A 16,394-nucleotide genomic window follows, 5' to 3' on the forward strand; every position below is an offset into this window, starting at 1 on the left:
TGTGTTGACCTTAATTCTTGCATACTTCACAGGAGGCTAGAATGAACTAGAGCCACTGCTGCTGTTCCCTTGGGTCACCTGTGGGTCAGTACATCTCTCTCCCTGGTATGTGGCTAAGCTGGACCTGGAATCAAGTAACTGGGGGGAGTGAAGAAAGTGGGGCTTATCCCCTTTCTGCCTGGGAAGGGTGGAAGGCTGGCTGGGGCCTGTGGTTATGCCCAGGTATCCAGAAGTGGCACATGTTCCTGTCCCATCACTGCTTGTAGCAGGGGCCGTGTCACCACGCTGCTGCTCATTACAGCTGCAGTCACAGCACCTCTTCTATGTACATTACACCAGAGGGGAGGCCTTTAAAGTCCTTAAAAGAAACTTCTCAGCAGCAATGGAAAAATAAATATATAATAAGGAAAATGGCACTTGGCTATAGATTGTTGTGCCAAGGAATGCTGCTACCCTGCTGAACATGCTGTAACTACTGGAAAGCAATTTCCTACTCTGCATCAGTGCAGTTTCTGACAGGAAACCTGTGGTGGTGTTTGCAAGGGTCCCAGGATGAGGGAAGAGATGAGAATCTTGACTCCATGGTTCAGAAGGCTGATTTATTATTATTTATATAATATATATTATTATATAGATAACATTAAAAGAAAATGATATATTAAAACTATACTAAAAGCATAGAAAGAAGGATTTCATCAGAAGGCTAGAAAAGAAAGGAAGGAATGATAATAAAATCTTGTGACTGACCAGAGTCCAAGACAGCTGGACTGTGACTGGCCATTAATTAAAAACAACCACATGAGACCAATCAAAGATATACCTGTTGCATTCCACAGCAGCAGATAGTTATTGTTTACATTTTGTTTCTGAGGCCTCTCAGCTTCTCAGGAGAAAAGATCCTAACAAAAGGATTTTTCATAAAATATGTCCGTGACAGAAACCAGTTAAATTTCCTAGCAAAGTTGTTCCTGTTTTGAGGTAATGACCGTGTAATCCTACATTAACCAAGCATGTATAGCTAGCAACACATGAAACAGAATCTATGATCTACTTCACTTTATTTCAATCAATTTGCCTCAATCACTCCCCAAGAACAAAGCCAGCTCATTGTTTTGTTGGCAAGACCTCCCTTATTAGAACTGCAAGCGTTGTGTTCAGTATGTTGATCCTGCAACTGCCGAGAAAGTTTCTGGAAGGGTTCAGAATCAACCATTTGGTCCTTCAGGAATCAGAGTGGACAGATAACCAGGAACCCTCCCACAGCTGAATAGAAATAGAGAATTTTTTTCCTAATCCAAACTGTATTTCCTCAGTCTGAGGCTTAATCTTGTGTCACCTAGAACTCCATAGGTAATCTGCTGTATGAAGGTGAAGCAGTTGAAGGCTTTAGAGTGTCCTGATGCTCACTTCCAGTTTATTAGTGTAGGTTCCTCCTCAGGATAGAGATGTGGACTCAAGAGCCCTTGGGAGAAGAAGCCTTTCCCTGAGATACCCTGAGTTTTCAGCCTGCTGAAGTAGGATCTGATCCTCCTTTTAGCAGAAATTTCCTTCTAGAGAAAGAAGGATGCAGCTTTCAGCTTGGAGGCATCTGTGACCAACTCCAACCCAAAAGACTACCACAGCTGAGTATCAGCATCTTCCTGCCAGCACTCCTACACAAAGTGCTATGGCTCTGCAGTTTTTGGTGTGTACCACAGCACAGCTCCAGGGGTTGTGCATGGCTCATGGAGATTTTTGCCCTGCTGTAAACTTCTACCAGAAGAGCTTTAATACAGTGCTAGTGCACACAGTAGGGTGCAGTAGTGCTGGCCTCTGGAATCCTGGCAGCAGGAAAGCAGAAAGCCTCACTGCACAGGGCCATTATGTCTCCAAGAGCTCTTGGTCCTGCTGGGGATACATGGGAGGGATGCAGCCCAGCTGGCAGCTCCTTATTCTAAACCAAGCTGATAAAAGCAAAAGAAAGAAGGTGACAAAGTCTAATCCTTGAGGTTAATGCCATCACACACCTGGGGGAAAAGGGAAAAGGGGATGTCTCAACCCTAGGAGATATTAAAGCACCCAAAGCCTTTCTACAAGTGTAGTTCAAACAACCCCTGCAGCATCCAGTAATACCCAGCTCAAAGCAATGAAGTTCTCAGGTGTCAGAGCTGACAAACATCAGTAGTGGTGTACTCTACTTGTATGGCATTTTCCACAGGAGCATCTCAAAAGGCTTTGCAATCACTGAGGCACTATGCTCTGCACACCCTTAGGCAGTGGGTAACAAGAATTCCTGGTTTATGCAGATGGAGCAGACATCATAAAGCTGGTACCAGGGGATGGTCACTGCCCAGCACTGCTGGGCTCACCAGCAAAAGGCACTTGTGCAGTGAAGAGCCACGTGCCTTGGGGTCTCACAGTTCACCCTGGCACTGGTCCACATCCACTAGGCCCTGTCACAGAAGGGCTGGGTGGAAACCCTCACCAGGGGCTTGCTGCCTGGCAACATGCCAGGGTTGTACCGGGAGTGCCATGGGACGGAGATACCACATCACCACCCCCGAGGGGTTAATAACCACTGAAAAGTTGTCTGCTGTTCTTAAGGCCCCAATGATCTTCCCAACATACACGTCTTGTACCTGAAAGAGAGAGATGGAGCTACCAGCAATTCCAGACCTTTCATCTTGGGCTCCAGCTGTGGTCACGGAGATGGAATAGTGGGAAAGGGCACAGCAGTGGGCAACAGAAGAGTGACCCAGTGGGCAGCTGCCCCTTCATCCCAGAGGCATGGGGTGAGAGTACTCCCTCTCACCTTCCCAGATCGCATAGAGATCTGGGAAGAGGGGGATCCATGTGCCATGGGACTGCCCTGCTATGCAGTGTGTCAGTGGGGCTCACCTCATACACAGCATCCTCAGGGAAGTGGAGCTTGGCCAGGCTGGTGGTGTAGCGGAAGGGCACGTCTGTCCTGCGGCTGAAGAACACAAGGGCACTGGCAGCCCGCGACAGTGGGCGCAGAAACACCTCGATCTGGGATTTCTCCTAGCGGTGGGGATAGGTGGGTGAGGCAGAATTGCCAGGAACAGTGTAACAGAATTCTGACTTTGCCCTGTGGGGCTGCTACACCAGCAGGCCCACAACTCCCACAGCTCTCTTGCTCCTGTTTCTCTGCATCGCTTCCCTCTCCCTCCTTATTCTGATGCTCTGTGCTACTCCTGTCTGCTCTCCCAAATGCATCTGCTTTCCCCCTAACCTTGACAATCCTGCGCCCCTGGATTCCCAGGGGGTCCTGGTTGATCTGGATCATCAGGCGGTTCTGCAGGATCTCCTTGGCACTGGGGGAGATGGTGCGGAGATCCGTGGACATGAGGAGCGGAGCTGCCATCACTGTCCACAGAGCCATTTGGGAGCGTGACTGCTCGAAGCTAAGGCCAAAGTTTCCAATGATGAGCTAGAGGGGAGACAGTGAAAAGACGGAAGTAGCAGAAAAGGGTTAGAAACTTCTCTGCTTGTCACCTGTGGTGATGCTGCTTCCTGCTGGGAGGGAATGCACAAGGGAAACCTCACGCACACTTTTGCTTCCTCTTAAGTAGTCCACCACTGCCATAGGAGATCTCATCCCTGCTAGCAACATACACTCATTAATACCCTTTGCTTCAGCACTATTTGCCCTAAGGCTGTGCAGGGAAGGACAAGAACACCTGAAAAACTTGAGAGGTAAATTCAAGTGGTGAAGGGTTCATTGCAACCACAGTGGTTTTTCCCACATCTTAGCCAAGGGCAACGCCAGCTTTGCCTCTGCAGCAACAGGGCTTCTGCTCCTGGAGCTTTTCCTTTGCCCTGCCCCTAGAAGGGGATCCCTGGAGATGCTCGTCCCCAGACAGGGTCCAAGCACCCATCACCCAGCCACACCATGTCCGGGTCGTTCCAGTGGCCGGGGCCAGCTGCCGGCTGCAGCACGTCCTGGTTTGTGAAGAACCAGTCCACAATGGAAAGGACACTCTCCCAGGAGTCCTGGATGTCGTCATAGTTACGCCACAGGTTGCAGATCTCTGCCAGGATGGTGTAGTTCACCTGGCAAGGAGAACAGTGTCAGGCAGGAGACAAAAAAGAGCTGCTCTGCAAGGTGGGGGAGGCAGGGGCAGCACTGTTGAACTGTTGAGAGCTGCACTGTCCAGCAAGTGTGTAAAAGACACAGGAATCTGGAGAAGGGCAAGGAGGGAAGGGTAAGGAGGCAAGACAGAGTCATATCCCACTATGTCTGGGCACACCCCAGTGCTACAGGATGTCTGGCAAAACAACACAGAGGCCATGGGGAAATCTGATAACTTATCTGCTACAAGAATGAGAGCACCTCAGGACTGACTCAATAAGTGAAAGAGGAAATATGTGAGAGCAACCAATTCTCGAGAAACATATACTAGGAAGATTATCCTATTTCAAGCACTGAAACCAGACAAGATTGTTTCACAAGAAGACTGTCAGGACCAACCCCACACCATCTGATTAGAGTGGAGAGGATACACTCCAGAGCCTTCTTTCCACAAACTCCCATCACCTAGCTGTATTGGGACCCGCAAGTGTCCCCAGGTGCCTGGCAGGAAGGCCACATTCCCTCTGGGACTGCAGCACCATCCAAGGGTGGAAAATTAAGTGGGGTGTAACACCCTGCTCCTAGTGCTCCAGCAAGAGCTCCTCCAGGGCACAGGGGACATGAGAACTTGCCAACAGATGGAAAAACCCCTACCTTGGGGGGAAGACCCCCCTGATATGCTGGCCAGCTGCAGGAGTAGACAATGGGGCGGCCTGTGGCGTTCAAGGCCCTCGCCATTTCTGGGTATCCTTAGGGAGAGAATATGACAACCAGTGAAGGGAGTGGCTGGTAGCAGCCCATGTCCCAGTAGCAGCCTTTGTCCCAGCCCACCCAGCACAGGGAATACTAGGCTAGCCCAGCTTCCTTCCTTACACCAGCTCCAGGGCACACAAACTCCCGCCTCTTTTCCCAACAGTTGCAATAGGAGGCACAAGGGAAGCACTGGGTGGCCCAGCGTTGCTGCAGAGGGCCAGCTGCCCCACCCCAAGCAGCAGGGAAAGGAATGCCAGAAGCTGGTGAACTTTTACCCTTTGCCTGCTCCTCTGCGGACGAGTAGCACCCATCCAGCTTCAGCATGTCTACACCCCACGCTGCAAAAGTCTGGGCATCCTGCTTCACATTTTCCAACGTAGTGCCTGGGTAGCCCCCACAGGTGAAGACACCCAGGTCACCATAAATGCCCAGCTTCAGGCCCCTGGCATGGACCTGTGAGGAGAACAGAGCTGCAAGGAGCAAATGAAGGGATCCAAGGTGTCTCTCAGGTACCAGACTCCTTTTTTCCTTCCCAGCTCTCCCACCATACTGGCATGGGGACAGAGATCTCCAGTGGCCCCCAGCAGGCACTCACATAGTCAGCCAGAGCCTTAATTCCGCTGGGAAATCTCTTGGGGTCGGGAACCAGCTGTCCGGCCACATCCCGCTGCTTGGCAGACCAGCAGTCATCCATGTTGATGTACTCGTAGCCCAGCTCCCTCCAGCCATCCTCTGCCAGCCGGTCTGCCATCTCGAAGAAGAGCTGCTCGCTGTGGATTGAGGAGGCATGGCAGGCTGAGACCCTGCGACCCCCGTGCCTCAGCAGGTGAGGCAGGCAGAGGGATTTGGGGTTAACTGGGGGCTCTGGAGGGCTGGTCCGGGCCATAGGAGGGTCTCCAGCGCTCCTATTTGAACCCTATACATGTTTATTGATCTCACCGAGGTGGAAGCGTTTCCCCGGCTGCCTGAAAAGCCTGGCCACATCCTTCAGCTCTGGAGGCTCTCCGGCCCAGCACCGGGGCGTCTGTGCCTCCCGCCTCCCATGCACCATCCACCGCGGGGTCCCAGGGACCCAGACGGTGCCAGAGCCATCCCGGGCCTGAAGTTCGACCTGACCGAGCCCCATCCACTGACCTGATGCAGTTGTGGGGATCCGCCTGGCAGTCCACGTTGCAGCGGAACCTCTCCCAGGACATCCAGCCCATGGGGGGAGTGCGCGCCAGCCCGTTCTCCAGGGCCACGCAGGGCAGCGCCACGGCCAGGGCCAGGGCCAGCCCGCTCAGTGCCACCGCCTCCATCGCTGCTGCTGCTGCTGCTGCTGCCGCCGCGGCACAGAGCACGGAGCGGCTCTCCCGGCCCGGCCCCGCTCACATGATGCCGTCCGCATCAGCTGACGGACCGTCCACGCCTCCTTCCCTCCCTCCCGCCCGCCCGTAGCTACCGCGCCCCGCCGGTATCGCAGCCCACAGCCGTGCCGCCCCATTAATATCGCTCCCCAACTTGCACTCTGTCCGTGCTGCACCCCACTGTGGCTGCACCCCGTAGCCGGTGCCCATCAGAACTGCGCCCAGCCCGTACTGCACCCCGCTGCAGCTGCACCCCGTGGCTGGCACCCTGTCACCGCCGTCCCCGTGCCTGCTGCACCCCACAGTGATTCGGAGCGGGGGTTTAGGTCCCCCCCAGGCTGCGACCCCGCAGAGGTGTCGGGCTGAGCGAAGGGGTGCGGGAGGACTCGGCTCCGGTCTGGCTGCGGTGTCCCGGCCCCCCCGCTCCCCCCTGGCCGCTGGCGGGGCGGTGCTGTCGGCGCGGCGGGACGGCCCCGGCGGCCGCAGGAGCCTTCCCCGCCCGGCCGCGGCAGGGCCGGGGCCCCGCACCGCCGAGCAGCAGCGGCCGGAGGTGAGCCGGGCCGGGCAGGGGCCGGGATCCCGCCGGCGCACGGGAGGCGCTGGGCGAGGGCCAGGTGGCGCCGGCGCCGGGCCGGGGCAGGGCAGGGCGGCGGGGCGGGAGCGGCGGCGGGGCCGCGGGGGCGCAGCCACTCGACGAACTCACCCCTGGAGGGGCACAGACTCTCACAAAGACACGCGGCCCCATCGCACGGGCGTGCGCCCGCACACAAAGACAGAGCCCAGCACGGCACACGTGGGACCCCCGCAGCCCCCCCGCGTGAGGGCCGGCCCGCAGCACAGTGTGCCAGGCTGGAAGCTCCCCAGGGCAGAGCACCTCCAGGGAGCGAACAGCCTTTCCTGGTGTCTGATCGGGGTCTTGGGCTTTTTTCAGCGGGGGTGCGTGCCCCCATGTCCTCAGCCGTGCCCCAGAAGCCCTGATGGGAGAGAGGGGCTCCGGGAGGGATTCTGGATGTTGCTCAGCAGTGGGGAGCTCCTAGCGCCCAGATGTGTCCTGGGAGTGGTGGCTGTGGTTTGTTTTCTGCATATTTCTATGTGTGGAGTTTTAGCGGTTGGAAATCCTTTTGCAATTGAACAATGCACAAAGGTTTGTACTGGCTCTGCCCCTCAAGGCTCTGCCCTCCTTGACTTGCTGAGTCGCCTACCAAAGGGCCTTCACAAATGGGACAGTGACAGCTTCTGCAAAACATTTAGTTTTTTCTTTTAATAAACCCCAAACAAACCCAGGAGCCAGAAAACAAACCCACAGGAGCACTGGCCTGAGCTGGGATAGGGCTCAGGCTTTGAAGCAAGTGTATGTTCCCCCAGTTTTACTATCCCAGTTTCCAGTGCAGCTTGCCTGCACTGAGGACCCTGGATTTCTGAGGTGGGAGTGACGCAGCTCTTAGCTCTGTCAGTCCCAAACTGTTCTGGTTCATAACTACTTCTTCTTCATCCTTTTCCTCCTCCAAAGATGGTGCTCATCACGCCAAAGCCTCCAACACCCTCGGCTAGGGAGCAGCCTGGCCAAGGAAGGCAGCGAGGGTTTGCAGTCTGACCTGCACAGCTGGTACGGCACCTTGCATCCCACTGCTGGTGAACCTGCTGGAGCTGGGAGTTCTTCCAGGAAGGCTGGTGGGGATGGGTGGTCCTGTATGGAGACAGGGAGTAGGGAAAGGGGACAGAAATGCAAGTTCCAGAGCCCTTGGGTCTGAAACACCCTCCTTATCCTGCCTTCTAATAGAGAGCAAAATGAGTGCCTCGCAGGCAGAGAGGCAAATTTCTTTCATGTGCCCCATTAAAAACCAGCAAAGTAGTTCACCTGTGGAATAAGAAATTAAACAGCGGTGTTGGCATTCACAGGGAAGGCAGGTGTCTGGGTGGTGAGGCTCTGGTAGTGACCTCCTCTTTGCAGCAGCGAGGAACCAGCCTGCCCTTTGTAGGGTACCTGCTGGGTTAGATGCTGTCCTGTATCAGCGGCTGCTGGAATGGGGGCTGCTTTTCCCTGGGAGCAGGATCAGGCCTCTTCTGGGGGGGCCAGTGACATGCTCCTCACACCAAGACAACCTCTTCCCCCTCTCTCCTCTGCTCCTAGGTGGGGCGATGAAGCTGAATGAGCGGAGTGTGGCCCACTACGCCACCTGTGACTCGCCGGCCGACCACACCGGCTTTCTGCGCAAGCGGGTGGAGCGGCACCACCACCATGGCACCTCCTACCAGCGCCGCTGGTTCGTCCTCAAGGGCAACCTCCTCTTCTACTTCGAGGAGCGGGAGAGCCGGGAGCCCATGGGGCTGGTGGTCCTGGAGGGCTGCACCGTGGAGCTGTGCGAGGCCGCTGAGGAGTTCGCATTTGCCATCCGCTTTGATGACGCTGGTGCCAGGGCCTATGTGCTGGTGGCTGACGGGCAGGCTGCCATGGAGGCCTGGGTGAAGGCACTCTCACGGGCCAGCTTCGACTACATGCGGCTGGTGGTGAGGGAGCTGGAGAAGCAGCTGGAGGAGGCCTGCAAGAGCTTGGCTGCTTGCCGTAAGTCTCCAAGGAGGTCCTCCTCCTCTGGCAGGAAGAGGCATCTCTCCAACCCTGCCTTGCAGCCTCTCCAGGAGAAGCCCACCACCCTGGAGAATGGCTACTCCACATGGAGTAGTGGTGGTTGTGTCGCTGGTGGAGCCACCTCCCTTGACCACAATGGGGGGCAAATGAAGCCCCCGCCCCTGCCTCCACGCCGGCGCTCGGCCGCCAGCAGTGCCACAGGATCCCCATCACCTGGCCTCTCACCAGCCATGCTGGAGAGCCCAGTGCCACCAGAAACCATCTGCTTCTCCAAGCTGCACAACTGGTACGGGCAGGAGATCGCAGTGCTGAGACGGGAGTGGCAGGAGAGGCAGAAGAGGGGACACCCGTGACTGGGGGCACAGGACACAAGTCACTGGCCAGCTGATGCCTGGAAGCCTGTCCTGCATGCAGGAAGAGTAAAGTGAGGGACACTGCTTGCCCCCTGCCCTCCTGAATGGCTGAGTGTGATGTGTGTATGCTTCACTTGGGAGGGACTCAAATCTCTAAACCTCACATTTAATTTCCATGAGGCTTTATACAGCCAGAGAGTGTGTAACACCAGGGGAGCCACCTTTACTTAAACTCTCTCTGCTGGAAATAGGAGCTGCCCAAATCAGCAATGAACCTCAGCCAACAGGCTTGGCCACTTGCTGTCCTGACACGGCGGATGCTCTGGGTATTTCACCCCTACCTCTCCTTCACCACTTTTTTTTTTTGTTGTTGTTGTTTTGTTTCTCAGTGTGGAAGTTTGCTTTTGGTCAGTACTTATTACTGTCTGTGGTCTTGTGCCAAAGTCCTTCTGCCTTTGTTCTTTTGCTGCAGATAAGGCTGGGCTCTCGTGAAGTGCCTCTGACAGGCCACTGGCCCTGGCGTGTGCCTCCAGCCTTGTGCCTCTCTCACTACAGGACGTGTGAGCCTCTGCAGCTGTTGCTGGCACAGCAGCTGGGGCTTTTGCATAGTTTTTTTGCTTTCATCTGCACTAACCCTTCTTTCAGCTAAATCCTTCAGGATGTGGATATCATGGTCTTGCAACAGTCTCTTTATGTGCTCATACTCAGCAGCAAGCCTGAAATGGAGACACAGAGCTTGGCCTGAAGCCTCAGAAGCACACCAGGAGCACCCCAGGGCTCATCTGGACTCTGTCAAGCGGTAACCAAGCCTGCTAATATCTCTGGCTCAAGGTTTCCCTGTTCCTATACAGGGATGCTCAAGCCTCTTTGCCTGGGCAGGAGTAAATGTCTCAGCCTTTGTTTAGACCACAGCCCCTGCAAAGTGCCATGGAGGGCTCAGTCAGCTCATGGGGCTGCTTGCCCAGGAGAGTGTCCAGAGCCACGCTCCTGCAGGGCCTCTCTCAGTGCTGTGGCTCTGCCCAGCTCCCGGCAGTGCTGCGCAGTTGGAGGAGAGGCTTTGAAGGGTGGGGAGGGAGAGAGGCCTGGTTCAGGAGGAGAAGTGAAGGTGTGGGAGTGAGTTATGGCTGTTGGCAGTGTCCAGGCTTGCCTCTCCAGTGTCAGAGCCATGTTGTTGCCTTCTACCAAGCCTGCACCCGGCCTGCTGGCGCTTCCCTCTGACTCTATGTCAGCATTGCTTGGCTGATCTCTGCAGCACATCCTGTCCTCCCAGCAGGCTGGGAGGGCTGCAGGGAGGGCATGCCTGTCACCTCACTGTGGAAACACACTTGTCCATCAGTAGGTCACAAACCTTGGCCACAAGGCACACGGTACAAGTAGGTGGGTGCCAAGCCCAGGGACTAGAGCACCCTTGGGACAGGGTTTAAAAATCTCCCTTATCTAGTTGCATGCTTCCCATCTGAAAACATTTAAGCTGTTTTTATTGTCCTTTTTTGATTAAAGAGCTTTGCTAGGAAAGCAAAAGCCCATTTCAGATCATGACTGGCTGGAACCTTTCTGGCCTTAAATACACTCAGCTTCCTACTTTGCAATGGCCTATAGAGATAGCCAATGCAGAAATGAAATTAATTCTGTTAACTCTTGGTGCCTTTTAAAATATGTCTCTGGTAGTTTTGGATGATGAGCTTCCAGCCTCCTGCCTAATTATAGCTCAATGGTATATTAGAGGAAATCAGATCTTAAATTAGATCTTACAAATTACTTTGGGCAGTGAGAATGTAACCTTCACTTGGGAGTAACACAATCCAGTCCTCTCCAGTTCATGGTTGTATTACTTCACAGCAAGGATCTTCAAATTCGGGAGGATTCTTTTTTTTCAGCTTTTGTGAAAATATTTCAGAAAAATTTGGAGCAGGTGGCCATGGGGCAAGGCCCTGGCTTCCTCAGCAGTTTAGCTGGTTGGACGTAGGGGCCATTTCTGCCTCCCTATCGTGCTGCTTGAAAAGTTCGGTACTGCAGCATTCCTGGCTGCAAATGTGTCCCTTTTCCCATGCCAGGACAGCAGCATCAGGGGATTGCACTACCTGTGCCTCCTTGCTCTGAGCATGGGTACTTTGGGACCAAGGTCAAATTTGTTAAGCCTTTTCCTGTGGTTATATTTTTTTAATGTAATAGAGAGATAATATTCCTGATGTCTCAGATTAACATAAGGCAGATTGACAGTAAAGACCCAACTTCCAAAACAAATCAAAATGTGGTGGCAGTTCCTACGTGAGACCCAAGAATTGGGAGTGACTTGAAAGGGAAGATAAATTAACAAAGCCAGTTTGTCAGAACTAAATCTGAGACAGTATTATTCATTTAAGGGCAGTTTCACTCTTAAGAAGCTTAGTGTGTTTTAATAAGCCAGGATTGTGCTCGTAACACTACTAAAGAGCTTATATTTAATGCTTTAATCTGTCCCATTCAAACAGCGCAATTTCCACACTACCTATCTTTGCATTAGCCCATATCCCAGCTAAATCCCAAATCCTGCAAATGAGGCACTGCACTCTGCTTCCCATCTCAGTGCATTTGGAATCATTCTATATTTTATTCTCCAGTGCTGACAAGAAAATGGCTGAATCCCGATCCACATTTATACTCAGCCCAGCCATCCATGCCTGGGCCTCTGGATGGGCTTGATCAGGGTTTCCTCACCCTCCCACTGTTGTAGCAGCCATGTTGGAGCCTTGCCCAAATTTGTGTAGGAGTACAGGTTTTTTAATGATCACTGCCACTTGCTTCATTAGACAGGAAGCACCTGAGTGCTGCCCTCCCTCCTCAGAGATGGGGCTATGGAGCCAGCCCAGCTGACTTGCTTGTGCTGGCAGTGCCTTTGAAGCAGCCCCCAGGCAGGAGGTCAGGATTTCAGCTTCCTGGGGTTGAACATTCGGCTGGCTAATGGAGCAGCCTGTCTGTCTTCCTGCAGGCAGAGGTTGTTACAGGAAAGGCAGGGAGTTTTCATTGCACATTGTCCCTGGCAGCAAAATAAGGCTGATTGCCACCCAGGGTTTTTCTCCAGTCGTTCAAGTTTGGACTGTTTGGACTGTTTCATCTCCTGCCTCCACTTTCCCTTTTTAGTTTTAAACATAGAGAATGTCTATCAAAACAGGTTCCTAGGCAAAGGGGCAGCTGAACACCGAAGTTGAATGGGTACTGTACTTAAAGTACTGAACTAAGATCCTTTTCTAAGAGTTTTCTTTAGTGCACAAGCGATGAGAGGAAGGTACTGAAATGTAAAAGAAATTGGAAGAGGAAGGGCAATTCTGACATGGCCTGCTAAAATAGTTGATTTAATCCTTACATTTTTCTGAGGCTAGCATTTCATATTTGAGCCCATTTTTTGGCCACGGGGTGGACAATCATGACCAAGATCAGGCGTTTTGTACAGTAGCTACTGCACTAACAGTGCCTGAGGGAGCTACCCCTCAGTGTTACCTCTCTCGGCTGCCTTTGCAGAGAAGCTGAAAGCAAGCCCCACTGCAAGGCACGGGGCATCTTTCACCAGCAGCACCAAACTCGTGTTCTCTCCGCACAATCACCTGGAAAACACTACGAGCGAATCCTGCCTTTCCAAGTGCTTCTGTTTTAGGTAGGGCGTGTTCCCTGTTTTAGGAGATGGTTTTGCATGCGCCTGTTTTACACGCGGAACTTGTATTATACATTGCATTACATTGTTTAGAGTTTGTTTTACACGCGAAACTTGTATTACACATCCCATTACACTGTTTAGAGTTTGTATTTTATGCCGCGAAGCCGAATAAACCGGTTTGATTTGTAGCCCGTGCGCTGTTAATGGATCCATGGAACCCCTGGCGTGTCTGCAGGGCCTGGCCATTTCCCCGGCCCGGTTTTCCCTTACCGGGAGGCGGCGGGGGCGGCCCGGGCGCTCCGTCCCGTGGGGGCACCGAGAACGCCCACAGACCCCGGGGGGCGCGGCCTCACCTGCGCATGTGCAGTGCCGACAGCGCCGCCTCCCCACAAGCCTCGCGAGATCCTAGGTGACGCCTGGGCTGGGCCGCGACTCGGGGCAGGCGGGACGATGGCAGCGGCAGCCGGGCGGCTCCTGGCGGCCACCGTGGCTCGCTCGGGGCGTGCGGGCTGGGTCGGGCCGGGCCGGGCCCCGGCCTTGCCGCTGGTGCCCTCCCGGGGCGCCACCGTCACCCGCAGCGGCGCCATTTTGCCCAAGCCGGTTAAGGTGAGTGAGGGGCGAGCGGGCGGAGGCGGCAGTCACGGGTGGGAGCGGTCACCAATCGGTGCGGGCGCAGCTGTTGTGGGCGGGGTCGTGGAAGTGAGTGACAGTGTCTGGTACCAATGAGCGGGGGGCTGCGGGCGAGAATGCGGAAGCGCTGGGCAGCGGCAGGGAGACGGGAGCGCCCCTGAGCGTGCGGGGCTCGCCGGGCCGGTGTCCCCCGCGTCCCCTCCGGGTCAGGCAGCGCTGCGACGCAAGGGGGACATCAGTACCCGCCTACGCGCCGCCCTTTGTCACCGACGGCCGCCCCCCCTCCCAAGTCACGGGTGTTCCCTGCCCCGGGCTGCCCGCTCGCTGTAACGATATAATAAATACGTTTGTAACGCTATAATAAATACTCTCATAAAGCGCGGTGCGGTGACCGGGGCTTGGCACCGGGGACGCAAATCGTTCTGGGAGCCGCTTCTCGGCTCCTCCGCGCGCCTGGGGAGCCGGGAGTGCGCCGGTTCAGCCAAAGTGCGACTTGCTTGGATGTAAAGATCCATTTTTTACAATCGACTCCTTGCAGACGCCCTTCGGCCTCCTCAGAGTGTTCAGCGTCGTGATCCCTTTCCTGTATGTTGGCACTCAGATCAGTAAGAACTTTGCAGCCCTACTTGAAGAACATGATATCTTTGTCCCAGAGGATGACGATGACGATGATTAAAGGGTATGTCATTAACTACACCAGCAATCTAATTATTTGTGCTTCCCGTTTGGCTTGGGGCAGGGAGGAGAATCTCAGACTAGGAAATACAGGCAGCAACAGCTTAAAAGATGTACTTGTTAAACACATGGACACAGATATAGCCTTTGGCTATGAACTTTTTTGTTTCGTACCAGAGTAGGCCAGACTGGTGTCTGTGCAATCTCCATGCCAGGCATTTCTTAGAGACTGGAAAAAGTGATGGTGTTTTAGATCTTGCTAGCTGAATCAGAAATAAAATGTAGTCAAGGAGGGTCTTTACTGCAGACAACAGAGACTTCAGTGTTCCTACATTACATACACACCTAAAGAAGGACAGCAGAGCTGCTGAGGAGTCTGAAGCACACCTGCTATGAGGAGTGGCTGAGGGAGCTGGGGCTGTTTAGCCTGGTGAAAAGAAGGCTCAGGGGAGAGCTTATTACTCTCTACAACTACCTGAAAGGAGGCTGCAGCCAGGAAGGGTTCAATCTCTTCCCAATTAACAAGCAACAGGACAAGAGGAAATAGCCCCAGGTTTTGCTAGGGAACGTTTAGATTGGATATTAGGAAACATTTCTTCAGGGAAAGGGTTTTCCAGCATTGGAGCAGGCTGCCCAGGCAAGTAAGTGGTGGAGTCACATGCCCTACAGGTATTTAGAGGAGGTGTAGATGAGGCACTTAAGGACATACTTTAGCAGTGGACTTGGCAGTACTGCATTAGCAACTGGGACTCAATGAACTTGAAGGTCTTTTCCAACCTAAACGATCATGTACTGTCTGAAATTCTGATATAGGTGAACAATTTAAGAGCATTCCAGAACCCATCAGAACAGACTGTCTGTTGGGTGTTACAATACTGGAGTAGTTGGACCATTCAGACTCATTGCAGAAAGGAAGAATGGAAATAATTCACCTTTATCTGCACTGCGCTACACTTTCTACCATTTTCCATTATTCTGTTTAGCTTGCTCTTGTGTAAAGATTAGAGTTTGGGTATATTTGATTATTTGTAGAACAAAGAAACTGTTTTAGAGAAGTTGTTGTAAATCATGTAGATTTACAGTCAGTTTGGTGGGTGTATTCCAGTTGAAAAAGGGGCTTTCCAGCATGCACTGTGCAACTAAAAGCTAAGACTTAAAAGATTGCAAAGACTGCACTGGTCTGTTGTAAACCCCATCTTGTGTAGTTTTGGGAGGAGGATGCAGACTGCAGCTCAGTAGTGTATCTGTAACACCTTCTTTTTCTATTTGCAGCACTGAACAGAAGAACAGAAAGGAGAAAGCCATTGACAAAACAATGGTTCCAACATCTGTCACCTGTGTTTTGCCCTTCCCAAAGGGGACAGGGGGCTTTGTATCCCCTTTTGCCAGTGAGTGTCCTGCACATCTCTGTATGCTGGAAATCTGTAATCAGGGTTGAAGAAGTGCTTTATAGGCCCTGCGTCCTTGCACACACATGCTCACCTCATCAAAGACTGCTTGGGATGCCTTTAATTAGCAACATGGGAAACACTTAATTAAAGACCCAGAGATTGACATGTGCAACTTTGGTCCTGTGTTTTTATATGTTATTTTCCTATGTCCTAGCACTTCTGTATTAACCTTTCAATCTCTGGATGTCTGTTCCAGTAGGGAGGCTCTCTTCATGCTTACTTTCTCTTTTGAGTCCTTTCAGTAACTCACTACTCATCTACAGGACATGTGGAATCCTAGGGGAAGCAGAGCCCCACAACACAGCCCTGTTAAAGAATGGAGTGCACATTGACAATGGCACTATTCAACAACCTAGCAGCTGTATCTGATGGGGACTGTGTCATGAACTTCACCTCACTGAAGATGAAAGACAGTATTATCATCACAGAGTTAAATCTCTGAGTGGCTTTGGTAAAGGGTTGAGATCACAAGTTGCAAATGAACTTGTTCATGTGTTTTACAGCATTTCATCTCTGAATGCTGGCTCCAGGTATCCAATATTTCCTAGGTAGTTCAGTACTTCCTTCTGAAAGAGCCCTAAGGTATTTGTTTTCTTCACTGTATGAACTTCAACTCCTCTTTTCATAAAAGTGTTTGCTATTGCATTTAAATCCTTGCATCATAGACTTTAAAGGTCTCCTTTGCTGTTATGGCACAGGAGGAGTATCTTTAGTCACAGCAGACCAGCTGTTCTCTCAAAATGATACCTTGAGAGGTTGGTCAATTATTTATTTTTCTTAAGCCAGCACTGCCCCAGTGTCTCATGGTTTCTGGTCACTAGATCTGGCCTCTTGATTGCCCATTTCTTCCTTCCTTATTGGTGTTGCTATTGAACTGGGACCAGTGTATAGTTCCA

General features: G+C 52.8%; 3 protein-coding genes across 3 annotated transcripts; 2 read left to right on the top strand and 1 right to left on the bottom strand.

Moving 5' to 3' along the window:
* Window positions 1-582: 582 nt before the first annotated feature.
* NAGA (alpha-N-acetylgalactosaminidase) lies at window positions 583-6,182 on the bottom strand. The gene is made up of 8 exons (XM_058804772.1): window positions 5,960-6,182; window positions 5,421-5,595; window positions 5,101-5,278; window positions 4,727-4,821; window positions 3,892-4,053; window positions 3,233-3,430; window positions 2,878-3,021; window positions 583-2,618 (listed from the first exon to the last, which is right to left on the bottom strand). Exons 1-8 carry the CDS (start codon window positions 6,121-6,123, stop codon window positions 2,436-2,438), a joined length of 1,299 nt encoding a protein of 432 aa, XP_058660755.1. The 5' UTR covers window positions 6,124-6,182; the 3' UTR covers window positions 583-2,435.
* Window positions 6,183-6,642: 460 nt separating this feature from the next.
* On the top strand, window positions 6,643-12,902 carry PHETA2 (PH domain containing endocytic trafficking adaptor 2). Its single transcript, XM_058805253.1, has 3 exons — window positions 6,643-6,721; window positions 7,682-7,777; window positions 8,303-12,902. The coding sequence occupies exon 3, from the start codon at window positions 8,311-8,313 to the stop codon at window positions 9,109-9,111; it is 801 nt and encodes a 266-aa protein (XP_058661236.1). The 5' UTR covers window positions 6,643-6,721; window positions 7,682-7,777; window positions 8,303-8,310; the 3' UTR covers window positions 9,112-12,902.
* Window positions 12,903-13,131: 229 nt separating this feature from the next.
* Window positions 13,132-15,601, top strand: SMDT1 (single-pass membrane protein with aspartate rich tail 1). Its single transcript, XM_058805844.1, has 3 exons — window positions 13,132-13,348; window positions 13,911-14,051; window positions 15,320-15,601. Exons 1-2 carry the CDS (start codon window positions 13,193-13,195, stop codon window positions 14,046-14,048), a joined length of 294 nt encoding a protein of 97 aa, XP_058661827.1. The 5' UTR covers window positions 13,132-13,192; the 3' UTR covers window positions 14,049-14,051; window positions 15,320-15,601.
* Window positions 15,602-16,394: the final 793 nt, after the last annotated feature.

The sequence above is a fragment of the Ammospiza caudacuta genome, chromosome 5 (assembly GCF_027887145.1).
Source record: "Ammospiza caudacuta isolate bAmmCau1 chromosome 5, bAmmCau1.pri, whole genome shotgun sequence".
Lineage (NCBI taxonomy): Eukaryota > Metazoa > Chordata > Aves > Passeriformes > Passerellidae > Ammospiza > Ammospiza caudacuta.